General features: G+C 45.0%; 2 protein-coding genes across 3 annotated transcripts in view; one reads left to right on the top strand and one right to left on the bottom strand.

Moving 5' to 3' along the window:
• The window catches only part of LOC127615191 (glycogenin-1-like), a 7,974-nt gene extending 3,672 nt beyond the window's left edge, over positions 1–4,302 (bottom strand). The window contains exons 1-6 of the mRNA XM_052086786.1: positions 4,146–4,302; positions 2,580–2,715; positions 1,933–2,107; positions 1,210–1,372; positions 988–1,114; positions 526–763 (exon numbers count right to left, since the gene is read on the bottom strand). Of these exons, the coding sequence (XP_051942746.1) occupies positions 526–763; positions 988–1,114; positions 1,210–1,372; positions 1,933–2,107; positions 2,580–2,715; positions 4,146–4,152 (846 nt within the window). The 5' untranslated portion in view covers positions 4,153–4,302. The remainder of the gene's footprint in view (positions 1–525; positions 764–987; positions 1,115–1,209; positions 1,373–1,932; positions 2,108–2,579; positions 2,716–4,145) is intronic.
• Positions 1–13,420, top strand: part of pls1 (plastin 1 (I isoform)) — a 14,371-nt gene extending 951 nt beyond the window's left edge. The window contains exons 1-18 of one of the 2 annotated variants that reach the window (XM_052086778.1): positions 4,356–4,472; positions 5,197–5,408; positions 5,871–6,017; positions 6,641–6,716; positions 7,018–7,178; positions 7,266–7,395; positions 8,215–8,347; positions 8,529–8,610; positions 9,322–9,487; positions 9,669–9,811; positions 9,982–10,074; positions 10,897–11,092; positions 11,182–11,260; positions 11,341–11,455; positions 11,558–11,691; positions 12,037–12,160; positions 12,438–12,571; positions 12,974–13,420. In XM_052086778.1, coding sequence (XP_051942738.1) covers positions 6,647–6,716; positions 7,018–7,178; positions 7,266–7,395; positions 8,215–8,347; positions 8,529–8,610; positions 9,322–9,487; positions 9,669–9,811; positions 9,982–10,074; positions 10,897–11,092; positions 11,182–11,260; positions 11,341–11,455; positions 11,558–11,691; positions 12,037–12,160; positions 12,438–12,571; positions 12,974–13,145 — 1,932 coding nt within the window. In that variant the 5' untranslated portion in view covers positions 4,356–4,472; positions 5,197–5,408; positions 5,871–6,017; positions 6,641–6,646 and the 3' untranslated portion in view covers positions 13,146–13,420. Of the gene's footprint in view, positions 1–4,355; positions 4,473–5,196; positions 5,409–5,870; positions 6,018–6,640; positions 6,717–7,017; positions 7,179–7,265; positions 7,396–8,214; positions 8,348–8,528; positions 8,611–9,321; positions 9,488–9,668; positions 9,812–9,981; positions 10,075–10,896; positions 11,093–11,181; positions 11,261–11,340; positions 11,456–11,557; positions 11,692–12,036; positions 12,161–12,437; positions 12,572–12,973 lie in introns of those variants that run through there. The other variant, XM_052086779.1, reaches the window with a different exon arrangement.

Raw genomic sequence — 13,420 nt, 5'->3', positions numbered from 1 at the left:
CCGGTTTCCTCCCACATTCCAAAAATATGCATGGCAGGCTGAACACTCTAAATTGTCCCTAGGTGTGAGTGTGAGTGCGAATGGTTGTTCGTTTCTGTGTGCCCTGCGATTGGCTGGCAACCGATTCAGGGTGTCCCCCGCCTACTGCCTGAAGACAGCTGGGATAGGCTCCAGCACCCCCCGCGACCCTAGTGAGGATCAAGCGGTTAGGAAGATGAATGAATGAATGAAATTCAGCGCCCAAAGCCTGTTTCACTTTGCAACGTGAAATCTGGTAATCTCATCTATCATGAGTAGACCCACCTAAAATCTGAAGGACTCATGTCTGAAAGACAGCCATGTTGGCACAAAGCAGCCATTTTAAATAAATAAAAACTCAAAGCCATGCACAAAAAAAGAAAGTTGCCAATTTTGGGGTTACTTGGGCCAATGAGGAAACCACTTCTCCAGATTCCTTTTGCTCCAATTGCTAAATTCACACGCATATTCTGTACAGCGGACCAAACATCTCGCTCAATAACTCACGTCACTGGCCTCTTCCTTGACACCACTGGTGAATGGCGCATCGCCGTAGGCCCGCTGCAGCAGCGGCATCACCGACGTGGCGTACAGCCGCCACCAGGACTGCAGATAGTCCGGGTGAAGCCGACCGGATTCGGGCCCATCCGAGCGGCCCGTCACCTCACCGCTGTGAGCGTCGTAAGTGTAGCACCATGGTTTGGTCTTGCCCAGGAAGTGGACCACCTTTGCGTCGTGGCCAAAACTGTGTGGACAAAACCCATTTAAGTTAAAAATTTAAAGAAAAACATTTGGCGGCAACAACAAGGGCAGGTTACATTCCTCTTTTTTTTGTAATTGGACCCTCCAAACACATAAAAAGACCACCTTTGAACTGACCTTAGATATGCCTCCGAATACGCAAACACACTTAATGGTTCACTACGCAATCGCAGTTGGTTGTGTGTGTGCGTGTGTGTGTGCGCGTACTGTTTGAAAGCAGGCAGATAAGAGTAGATGGCAATGCTGCTGAGGTTGTAGACAAAAGGGAGGTGCTTGGCTATGTCAGCTGTTGCCCACGTGTTGAAGAAACTGTTGAGGACGCCCTGATCGCCACCTGTGGACACACAACGAATTGCATCAGCTTAACTTGGCTACTATGTTCAAGTGCAACAAAATTTAAAATAAATTTGTATTCCGTATAAACATCACCGTCAAAACTTCCATTTTCAGCGCAGAACGCCACCAGCTTCTCGTGCGTCTCGATAGATGGCCGGAAAACAAAGACCCCCGAGTTGAAGCAGTCTGGCCAACCGGGGTCTGGCGCGGCCGAGAGTTCCTCCCGTTCAAAGAGCTCGTCGATGTTGGAGAGTGCCTAACATTTTGTGGTGGGAGACATGATTGTTAAAAAAAATGTAAAAAAATGTAAATACATTTTTTTATTCATTCATCTTCTGAGCCGCTTGATCCTCACTAGGGTCGCGGGGGGTGCTGGAGCCTATTCCAGCTGTCTTCGGGCAGTAGGCGGGGGACACCCTGAACCGGTTGCCAGCCAATCGCAGGGCACAGAGAAACGAACAACCATTCACACTCACACCTAGGGACAATTTTAGAGTGTTCAATCAGCCCGCCACCCATGTTTTTGGAATGTGGGAGGAAACCGGAGCACCCGGAGAAAACCCACGCAGGCCCGGGGAGAACATGCAAACTCCACACAGGGAGGCCGGAGCTGGAATCGAACCCGGTACCTCTGCACTGTGAAGCTGACGTGCTAACCACTGGACTACCGGGCCGCCCTAAATAAATTTTTTTGGTCTTAATTTAATTTTAGTCTGAAGTGAGGAGGACATGGGGAGGTTGCTACATTTAACACAAAGAACATCATACCACATCAGTTAAACCAACATTGCACCCCCTCCAAAAAAAGAGACTCACCATGGTGTCGGCGTCCATGAAAACACACTTGTCGTAGTGCGTCAGCGTCCAACAGTGCAGTTTGGTGAAGGTCACGCCCAAGTCGGGCCGCTGCATCAGGGCTAGGTGGGCTGTGTCACCCGAGTCTGTGATGTTGACCAGGTGCACCTCATCAAAGATGGAGCGCAGCACCTCCCTGAAAAGAGTATGTGGACAAAGTAATAGCCATCAATCCACACTCAACCCTCATACCCATGTGTGGATCTCCTAAATGTAATTTTGGCCGGTGACATTAGCAAAACTGTTGAAACGTGTCACCGATTGGCAACCTAGCAATCGCAGTTTACCGCGGGGGATACAGTCCAGACCCATCTGCTACAGATGAAAAGCCTCGGTGTAGAACCCATATGATAACACAATAAGAGCTGTACTCCACCACACCTTAAACACGTACATATACAGTATATTTAACAAAACAATTGAGCACAATTTTCTGGTGGGGTGGCGTGTCCACACACAATTTTTTTTAAATCATCTGTTCTTTGTCCTCTGCGTAGAAAGACTAATATCAGTGCCGTACCGATGAGATGAGAAATCTATTATTCACACCATTTGCCTTGAATCTTAGTCTTGAATCCTTGAGAGTGGCAAGGCTCGACTGTAGTCACCTGCACGGTTCTGCTACGTGAGGTCCGATGAGGGCAACAAGCTTCCTGGTGGTGTGGTGGTCTCGTAACGAGCGACCCAGGACCATAGCCCCTTTGGCATAGCTGTCGTTGGTGGCCAGCGTCACAAAGGCTTCGTCTGATTAAAACACCAAAGCGTTCACATTCAATCGTGAGCACCTTTTTTAAATTTCTACATTACATTCCGCACACTAGTCAAATGAGTCGCCAAAAAAACGCTACCACCAACGGTTTATTTAGACAAGCAATGCTCAATAAGTCTTTTCCTCAAAAGGAATTTGGAGATCTCAAAATTTTCTCACAAGAGACCATAATTAGATAGGATGGAGGGTGCGGCCACTTCTTTGACACAGTTTCTGTTCAACTGTGTCATTGCTTGACAAGAATTGGGGGGCCTCCAGCCACAATCTAGTAAGTATTTATTTTTGTAATCTTTATTGCTTGTGCTAATGTCTATATCAGTTGTAGCATAAGGGTCTTTGAGTGTTCGAGGGGTGGGAAATGAACTTCACAACCTCACCGTGAGACTGCACGTCCGCCATATCAAGTTAGACATAATCACAGGAAGTAATGGGAAGCCATTTATAAAATATTTTTGTTTAGATTTTTTTTTTAAATAAACGCGTTACATTGGAGCAGTGTTCATATTAAGGCAACCCCCTCCCCCCCCCCCCCCACACACACACACAACTTTTTAAATGAAGCAATGAGTAAATTTTTGGTTCCGTTCAAAGGATGCAACTGAACAGAGAAACGTGAGGTGGTGGTGATGCAACCAGAGCCATTTCCACTTGTGACATTTAACGGTTTCAGTGAAGAAACAATTCTGACAAAAGTCTCAACCTGACCCTGCATTTAATACGCGATAAAAAGAAATACCCCTTCATTAGATCCCGGATATGTTTTAAAGTAGACATTATGGCAAGACTCCTTTTTTTTCCTCATTGTATAAGCAAATATGTACCAGTCTACTTATCAAGTGTGAAAATAAACAGTACAGTATATGGGGACGCAGAAGGGCTGCCACATCCCTACAACGAACAGATTTCACTAACGCCAGAAACATGCCTAAAAAAATAAATAAATTCTTGACCTTTAGGACATTTTGACATCGATGTGGCAATAAGGGAACTCTGAGCAATCGAAGTAAATCTAGTTTAGGATCAGTTTAACCTCTAAAGGATTAAAACAAATCAATACAAAAGTGCGCGCGCGCACAATAAACCAAAACTTTGAAAATCCTCACCGGAAGTTAATCCCGAGCGGCACGCTACCTTGATTCACTGAACTGCTGCCGCAAGTCGTAAAAAAAAATAAAATACAAAAACGCAGCCTTGCGAATACTATACTACACGTATTAGTTTGATATTCATGTTAAACGACACTACTCCCACAAATTATACAACTACTATCCCTACTGATACGACAAAAAAGCAACAGTTACTCGTGTCGATTTCTAAAACAAATATTAGCGACGTTTAAAAATGGCACGACAGAACAGCAGCGGCACTGCAGAGGAATCAGTCAAGCGTGGAGTCGCAGTCTTACCAGACATCGTGAGCCTCAGCCGGGGTGTCTCAATAGGGAAGCACGGACAGTAAAGCCCCGCGATGGCGTTGCAGAAGGTGACCAAGAGGGTGGTGGTGTTAGTGGCAACTTGGATCTCAAGCAGCTGCGCTCAATTCCATCCCAGGAATTAAAGAGCACGTTTTCCGGGTCACCTGACAGCTGACATACGCTGACCACGCCCCCTCCGCCTCGACTGCTGTATTTGCGCCTCTAATTAATAAAATGGCGCCGACAGGTGTTATGAAAGTCTGAAAACCCGTCGAAGGGATGTGTCTGATAATTCAACATATGGTGGGCCAAAAGTAGGTGTGCATTTTAAAACGTTTAGAGTTTTTTTTTTCCTGGCATCTTTTTTCCTTTTTCCTTCTTTTCTTCCTATCTCCTTCCCCTTACGTCTGCTTTATTCCGAACATCTGTTAATTCCCGACTGTCTTCCCTTTTTTTTCTTTTTCTTCGATCCCTCTTCCTTCCTTCGTTCCTTCCTTCTTTCCTTAATAACCTCCCTTCCTAACCCCCTTTAATATATTTTTGAAGTGAGAGTCGGAAGGTGTTTAACTATTCCATCACTGCCTCTCGGTGGTCAAGACCGCACACTACAGAAATCATTTCTGTTCATCAATTAAGTGCATGAAATATATTTTTACACATTTTTTCTCACAGTTGAAATCGCTTACTGTTATATTAACAACGTTTTTGCAACGTGCTTTTGTCCAAATACCACAAGGATTTAAAACGTTTTTTGTTGTTGTTGTTTTTTTTTAACTAACTAAACAAGTAAGATACAAGTTGAATAAGGCTCAACGTGAGATATGTCGGCTCACTCTATGATACACGAAAGAATGATCTTCCTTCAAATGTTCGGCAAGCCCCCCAACCCCTTGCTGTCAATTTTTAAAACTTGTCCTCGAACACACGTTTATTTGATGACATTTGACTCAGCATCAGACTCTGCATTGTTTTGCATTGTTTTGCTGTTCTGCCGAATTTGTATTTGCTGATACAATTCTTCAACATGTGCTTTGTGCCCCAGGCTAACCTTGAATAATGCAACAGGCATATTGTACCGGGCCGGCATCATCTTTGGCCTGGTTTTCGACCTCCACACCGCTGTTCTGGGATCAGCTGTTGTTAGCCGGGCCAGAGTAACCAGAGAGCACCGCGAACAAAAAGAGCTGCTCATGTGTCCACCGGAGGCTGGATAGAAAACATGGAAGGCTTGGTGTGTTGGGAGAGAAAATGCAGGTATGGAAAAAGATCTTTGTAGATATAAACAAATGTGTGATGTAGATTGAATTTATTTTCTTTTTTTTTCTTTTTTTTTTTTAACACAAGGACAGAGGTGCTTTGTAATGCTAAACCTTGCAGCCATTTTGAATGTAAGCTCCTTATTTCCATTTTTATCCCTAATGGAACGTCATTGATCCAAGCAGGTGGGGGCTGATGTCATTAATATCGAAGGAAGCTTTCGGTTTCCATGTGCGTCAAAGTGATGACATTGATGATATTTCCTTTGTTTTCCAACCTAGATACGCTAACTTCAATGTCTGAATTTTCCCCCCTGGAAACATCACAAATTAGCCTAAAATGGCTGCTTTGAGCCAAGATGGCAGACTTGCCGTGTATTTTTGGCCATTGCTCCGTCTTCCTGAGACATTTAAAGCAATAAGTGTTAAATGTTAACCGTGTCGACTACGCCCATCCCAGGGTCCAAACGGGCCAAAGGTCCTCTCCTCCAGAGTGATAAGCTGCTGTCCGTCTTCCTGCGTCATCTGCGGAGGACAAGACGCCGCCGATCAGGTCTGCTCTGGTGGTGGTCTGGGAGGCCTTTTGATTTCCAGCTGAATTGTCAAGGTAACCACTTACTTTGTTTTTTTATTTTTGTGTGTGTGTGGGGGGGGGGGTCTCATACGTTAGAGAGAAGTACAGGGGTCCGCAACATCTGGTCCGCAAGCCACATCCTACCTGTCTTTAATTCGGCCCACCTACAATGCCTGTAACGTGTTTATTCAAATACGTCTCAATTGTTTCATTAAAATTCTTCTTTTATTTTTCATGTATTTATTCATTTTTCTCATTGAATAACTTTTTAATTTGTTGTAAATAATTTTAAAGAGTACTCTTTTTAAAATGTATATAGATGTCACAATGATTCCATTACAAAATACATTTGTTATAAATGATGACCTTTAAAAATAAAAATGAATTCGTTTATTCCAAGAACTTTTTACCATATTTTTCACCTTGATTTTTAACACGACCTTTCACCACCTCGTGAAATGATTGATTCTTCAGTAAAACAATGTGAAATAAGAATCCACTACATATGCATTTAACATTTGACCTCATCCTCGGGTAATTAAACATAATGACGTCAAAAATGAGAATACCTTATTATTATTTTAGTTAAACATCTACATATTTTGCACATATGTATTTATTTAGTGTGTGTGTTTATTTTTGTTTTTTTTTTTCAGGCCACCATGCACAAACGGGTTACCCACATTTCCAGGGAGGACCTGGAAGACCTTCGTGAGGCGTTCAATAAAATCGGTCAGTTCATACACATGCACAGACGACTTTTGCAGCCAGTTTTAAAGTCAAAACTGTATTTTTTTTTTTTTCAATTGCCCACTTGGCATGTATATTTGTACTTCCACTGCAAATCATTGCCCATCAGTTAATCATCAATTTTATATGATTATATCAGGGCCATATATGCTGACAGTGGCCTGCAACCACTCCACAGTGCCTCCTATTCAATTTGCCCGGAAGCATTTTATTCCCGAAACTCTTCAGAGTTTGGCGGGTGCTACAAAGTTTTAGCATCGCATCTGTTTGTTTGGTTGTTGAGACATCGACAACAGCGGCTACGTGAGCAACTTTGAGCTCCAGGAGTTGTTCCGCGAGGCCAGCTTCTCCCTGGCCGGGTATCAAGTGCGGGATATTGTGGAGACCTTCGTGGCCGGTGACACCAACAAAGATGAGAAGATCAGTTTTGAGGAGTTTGTCTCGGTGAGCTCACGCCTGAGAATTTGAAACGCTGCAAAGGTGCTTTACTCCACAGGTGTCTTTATTTTATTTTTATTTTATTTTTTTTAGATTTATCAGGAGCTGAAGAGCAAAAAGTTGAGCGAGACCTTCCGCAAATCCATCTCCAGGAAAGATGGCATCCGGTCCTTCGGAGGGATGTCGGGAATCTCAAGCGTGGGGACGCAACACTCCTATTCGGGTGCGAGAATTAGAATCCACCAACCAATATGGATTTTATTTTTAATTTGTATATTTTTATTTTTTTTAGGTCGATTCCAACATTTGGCAGAATTTTTTATTTTTTTTTGATAATCGGACGATTATTTAAAAAAAAAAAGCGAATAAACTAACTTTTCTTTTGGGTTGCTTAACGCGTAAAACAACAACCAAGCGATGAATTACACAAATAACATCTGATTGTTTTACAATACTTTGTCCTTTTTAGACCGGGCTGCCCCTTTTTAGAGGGCAGCCCGGTAGTCCAGTGGTTAGCACGTCGGCTTCACAGTGCAGAGGCACCGGGTTCGATTCCAGCTCCGGCCTCCCTGTGTGGAGTTTGCATGTTCTCCCCGGGCCTGCGTGGGTTTTCTCCGGGTGCTCCGGTTTCCTCCCACATTCCAAAAACATGCGTGGCAGGCCAATTGAACACTCTACATTGCCCCCTAGGTGTGAGTGTGAGCGTTGATGGTTGTTCGTCTCTGTGTGCCCTGCGATTGGCTGGCAACTGATTCAGGGTGTCCCCCGCCTACCGCCCGAGGACGGCTGGGATAGGCTCCAGCACCCCCCGCGACCCTAGTGAGGATCAAGCGGTTCAGAAAATGGATGGATGTCCTTTTAGATGACCGAGAGGAATTTTCAAGTTCGAAATCATTTTTTAAAAAACTCCTAAATTTGGCTTGAGTTTGGCCAGAAATGCTGAGGTACAAATTTTGTGCATCATCTAAAGAAAAAGAATCAAGAACCCTCATGAGGCACGAACGTTGAAATTTGAAGTGCGCCCTGTGTTATTTGTGCGTAGATGAGGAAAAGGTGGCGTTTGTCAACTGGATCAACAAAGCGCTGGCCAAAGATCCCGACTGCCGCCACCTGCTTCCCATGAACCCCACAGATGAAAGCCTCTTCACCTCTGTCCGCGATGGCATCCTGCTCTGGTGACCTCGGAGAAGCCTTCCGTTTTTTTTTTTTTTTTTTCATGACTTTGGAGCTGCAAAAAATACATTTGCCGATATTATTATTATTTTTTTTTTAATTCACTCAGTGGCGTGTCATACTGAAAAGACACACACTACACTACATACATACTGTGAGTTGACTTCCTGTTCTTCCCTGCAGCAAAATGATCAACCTGTCCCAGCCCGACACCATCGACGAGCGAGTCATCAACACCCGGAAGCTGACTACTTTCACAATGACCGTGAGTGTCTCCAAACACGTGGTTGTCGTGACAATCTGTTGCCGCCCGAGTGCAAAGTCATCTTTTTATCAATGCCACCAAAGACAAGAACCGTGATTGGGGCTGGACTGGACAGAAAACTGCTGTTGATTAAACCTGGACTTTGCAAAAGAGCAGTCTTTATGCGGTGGAACTCTAAAATGTAAATATTAATGTGGCAACAAAAAAAAAAAGTTTGACAGTAGTTATGATATGTGCAATATTTATTGTATTGGGGATCTTTTATGCCAAATTGCTGCCTTGTTTCGTCCATCCATCCATTTTCTGATCCGCTTTACCCTCACAAGGGTCGCGGAGGGTGCTGGAGCCTATCCCGGCTGTCTTCAGGGAGTAGGCGGGGGACACCCTGAACCGGTTGCCAGCCAATCGCAGGGCACACAGAGACGAACAATTCACGCCCAGAATCACAACTTGGGACAATTTCGAGCGTTCAATCAGCCTGCCACGCATGTTTTTGGAATGTGGGAGGAAACCGGAGCACCCGGGGAAAACCCACTCAGGCACGGCAAGAGCATGCAAACACCACACAGGACGGCTGGAGCCGGGATCAAACTCACGACCTCTGCACTGTCATGTCGACGCACGAACCACTACACCACCAGGCTGTTTGGTCATTAAAAAAAATTAAAAATTAAAAATTTGCGATCGTTGATGATGTTCTCACATTTTTAGGAAAATCTTGTCCTGGCGCTCAACTCGGCCTCGGCCATCGGCTGCACGGTGGTGAACATCGACGCGCTGGATCTGATGGTTGGGAAACCTCATCTGGTGCTGGGATTATTCTGGCAGATTATCAAAGTGGGCCTCTTTGCTGATATAGAAATCAGCCGCAATGAGGGTCAGTGAACACCCACACATGGACATGGACGCTCACGCAATCGTAACCGCTATTCCCGCATACGCCTTGTTCTCTGAAGCGGAATTAGCGCCGACGTTCCTCCCCATCAATATCAGTCGTGTGTGTGTGTGTGTGTGTTTAACTTCTGGTCCAATGAGCCATGCTCGCGTGTGCTTTGCAGGCATGATTTGCCTGCTGAGCGAGGGAGAGAGTTTGGACCACCTGATGTCGCTTTCTCCCGAAGAGTTGCTGCTCCGCTGGGTCAACTACCATTTGTGCAATGCCGGCACCGAGAGCATCCGCAACTTCAGCGAGGATATCAAGGTCCCTCTTGACTACATCCGCCCACCTGAATAGTTAACGTTTGACATTTCCGGGGGCTTTATAGTTTATGGAAGGATCTGGGTCGGTTCAATGTCGGTGAACTTGAGGTGGCCCCACCGCAGTCTCGTAGCCCTGTCAATATGTTATCACTGAATGTTCTTGTTCCGCAGGACTCTCGGGCTTACTTCCACCTGCTGGACCAGATCTCTCCCCGTGGAGAGCACGACTACATGGGTGTCAAAATCGACATGAGCGGCCTGAATGTGAGTCACTTTCAACGTTTTTTTTTAATTTTTTATTTTCCCAAGTTTTACGGGTCAACTGCCGTAAGCCACAGCTCACGTCCAGACTTTCACACGCGGACGAAGCAGCCAACCATACTCTAGCTCCTGATATCACTCACTAGGCCACACACCCTTTAAAGCAGGGGTGTCCAAACGTTTTGCCAAGGGGGCCAGATTTTATGTGGTAAAATGTCGGGGGGGCCGACCTTGGCTGACATTCTTTACATTGAACAACAATATTGCTCAACAAATTTTAGTAAGCCAGTCTGTTTCACATTTCCATTTTTATTTTAATTTCAACAATCTTAAGAATTTCTTTTGGTTCATTTGAAACAGGTATATCACATGCAACTGCTTATTCACTTGACTTTTTCGTAAACAGAAGTCTCCTGAGTGCAAATCAATCAATATAAACACGGAGTGATGTCTTGTTAACTCGTGAGTGATGCCCTCTAGTGTCTAAATGCTATTACTCATTTAGTGAATGCTATTACTCATTTAGCCACTAGAGGGAAGCAGTACTCTATGAAACATCACTCACCAGTCTACGAGACCTCAGTCAATGCAACACGTGTTCCATTGCGCCCAACCTGCGGGCCAGACGGCACTGATTTTATGACAGGGGCCGAGGGCCGGATGAAATTCGACCGCGGGCCGGATTTGGCCCCCGGGCCGGACTTTGGACATGCCTGCTTTAAAGGCACAAATCCAACACGCGGACAATAGGAACCGTCGCAGATGAGTGTAACGGTCCGTCACATCGCAATAGTGACCTTTTGTACGTCTCATTTGTCTCGTGAGGAGCGGGACCTGAACCAGCGGGCTGAACTGATGCTGCAGCAGGCGTCCCGTCTGGACTGCCGGCAGTTTGTGACGGCGCGCGACGTTACCGCCGGGAACAGCAAGCTCAATTTGGCCTTCGTGGCCAACCTGTTCAACATGCACCCGGCCCTACAGAGAGGGCCAGTCAACGGCTTGGAGGACACCCGACTGGAACGTGAGACTCTTTGACTTTTTTTTTTTTTTTTTTTTTACCAATAATAAAACAACGGGCAGGTGACAGCGGCAATGTCTCGTCTTTCCAAGCCGAGAGCAAAGAAGAGAAGACCTTCCGCAACTGGATCAACTCTCTGGGCGTGAATCCCTACGTGAACCACATGTACCAGTAAGTCAAGCCGCAAAAGCGTTTCTCCAATTATATCCTGACATTGCTTTTAGGCACTTATTTTTGTATGATCATTTCAGCGATCTGTGTGACGGTTTGGTGATTCTGCAGCTCTACGAGAAGGTCAAAGTTCCCGTCAACTGGAAGAAAGTCAACCAGCCTCCGTACCCCGCCCTGGGGACTAATATGAAAAAGGTGGAAGTCCACGACGGCACCAATTGTGATTGGACCGATTTGAAATTTGACCCAAAAACTCACCGTCTATTTATTATTATTATTTTTTGGGTGGGCACACAGCTAGAGAACTGCAACTACGCCGTGAGCCTGGGCAGGAACGTAGCCCACTTCTCCCTTGTCGGCATTGGCGGAGAGAATCTGAATGAGGGGAGTCCCATGCACACCTTGGCGCTGGTGTGGCAGCTCATGAGGAGGTGTGCCTCTTGACTTGTCGGGAATGGTAACGCTGGCATTGCCGTATTGTGGGGAGGGTGCGTTAGGTTGAAAGTCTGGAACGGTTTGCCTGAGGTGCCTTCGACATGTTTCAAACTTTATATGTCTATATATTTTTTTTACTTAAAAATATTTAAAATGACTTTAAAAAGGACTGCATGTAGCATGTAGCATGAGCTATTTTCCCATAGCAACCACGAAGATGGCAGCTGCTTCAATCATGAGCATCGATGCTAAACGCCACAACAGCAAACTCGAAGGGAAAAAAAACCAAGAAGGAACGTGGAATCAGTTCTAATAGAGTTTCGCAACTCTCCCGCCCGTAGGTACACAATGCTGGTGTTATCGGACCTGGGCGACGGCGAGAGGGTGGGAGAGCAGATCATTCTCAACTGGGTCAACACCACCCTCGGTCAAAACCACAAAGATTCACAGATCAGCAGCTTCAAGGTGAGGCAATGTGGATTGACTTTCAGGACAAGGATCAATAATTCTATCACCCTTTGAGCAATTTGCTTTGCAGATCTATACTATGCAAATGAGCCAGCCCTAGCCCCGCCCCATATTGCAAATGGGGGGGAACCCAGCTTTTGTTAGAATAATGGCCAGTCTTGGGAAAATACATTTTCCATATTTTTTTTAATACATTTACATAACATAGGATAATAATGTATGTTCCCATTGATATGTCCCGTTCAAATCGATGTCAACGTTTATGTTTCTGCAGGATCTCCACATCAGCACCAGCTTGCCGGTGATCGACCTGATTGACGCCATTGCTCCCGGCACCGTCAAGTGGGACATGGTGACCAGACCGCAGAAGGGAGTGATGAAGACCACCGACAAACTCAACAATGCCAAGTAAACCTTTCAGCACTCAAATTCATCTCCTGGATTTACTCGACTGAAATCGCCAATTGTACAACTTTGACTGAAACTACAAGACAAGTCTTCATAATACTGTAATAATAATAATAACATATTTAATTTATAGAGCGCTTTTCAAGAGAACTCAAAGACACTGTCCAGTTTTAGGATAAGTATGCAAAAAAAAAAAAACATACAGATTAAGCGGTTTTGCAGTTAAAAAAAAACACGCCCAATAGTTTTCAAACCATTCTTCATTTATTCGTCAAACTGTATTATACTGCCCCCCTGTGGCCAAAGCCGGCACACCAGAAGGAGCAGCCCAGTTAATTGAATTGCATTACCTCCACCGCTGGTATTTCCCGCCAAGTCATTGTATCCTCTCCCCTTTTGCAGATACGCAGTCTCATTGGCCCGAAAGATTGGCGCTCGCGTCTACGCTCTGCCCGACGACTTGGTGGAGGTGAATCCCAAGATGGTGCTGACGATTTTCGCCTGCCTCATGGGTCATGGTTTGAAAAAGGCCCATGGCTACACTGCCCCCACCCCCTCCTCCCGACCGAAATAACATCCGTTCATTTATGCATTATCTGTTTAATTCCCCAAACAGTCTTTAAAAATGAAGAATACATGGATAGGCAAAAGTAGATGGAATCATGCCTCATTCATACAATTACTCCATTTTTCATTTCTCTGATTGCCGCCCCAGCTGTATTTAATTTCATTGGACATTGGAGTGGATGAGAAAAGCAAACGGGTTGTCTTTTTGACAGTGAAGCTTTATGTCCTTTATTTCTGTACACTGAACATGGCTTTGAATAAATAAAAACAAAGTATGCTCAA

Source organism: Hippocampus zosterae, chromosome 14 (genome assembly GCF_025434085.1).
Source record: "Hippocampus zosterae strain Florida chromosome 14, ASM2543408v3, whole genome shotgun sequence".
Taxonomy (NCBI): Eukaryota; Metazoa; Chordata; class Actinopteri; order Syngnathiformes; family Syngnathidae; genus Hippocampus; species Hippocampus zosterae.
Note: the sequence above shows the minus strand (reverse complement) of the source record. Positions and strands in the feature narration are given on the sequence as shown.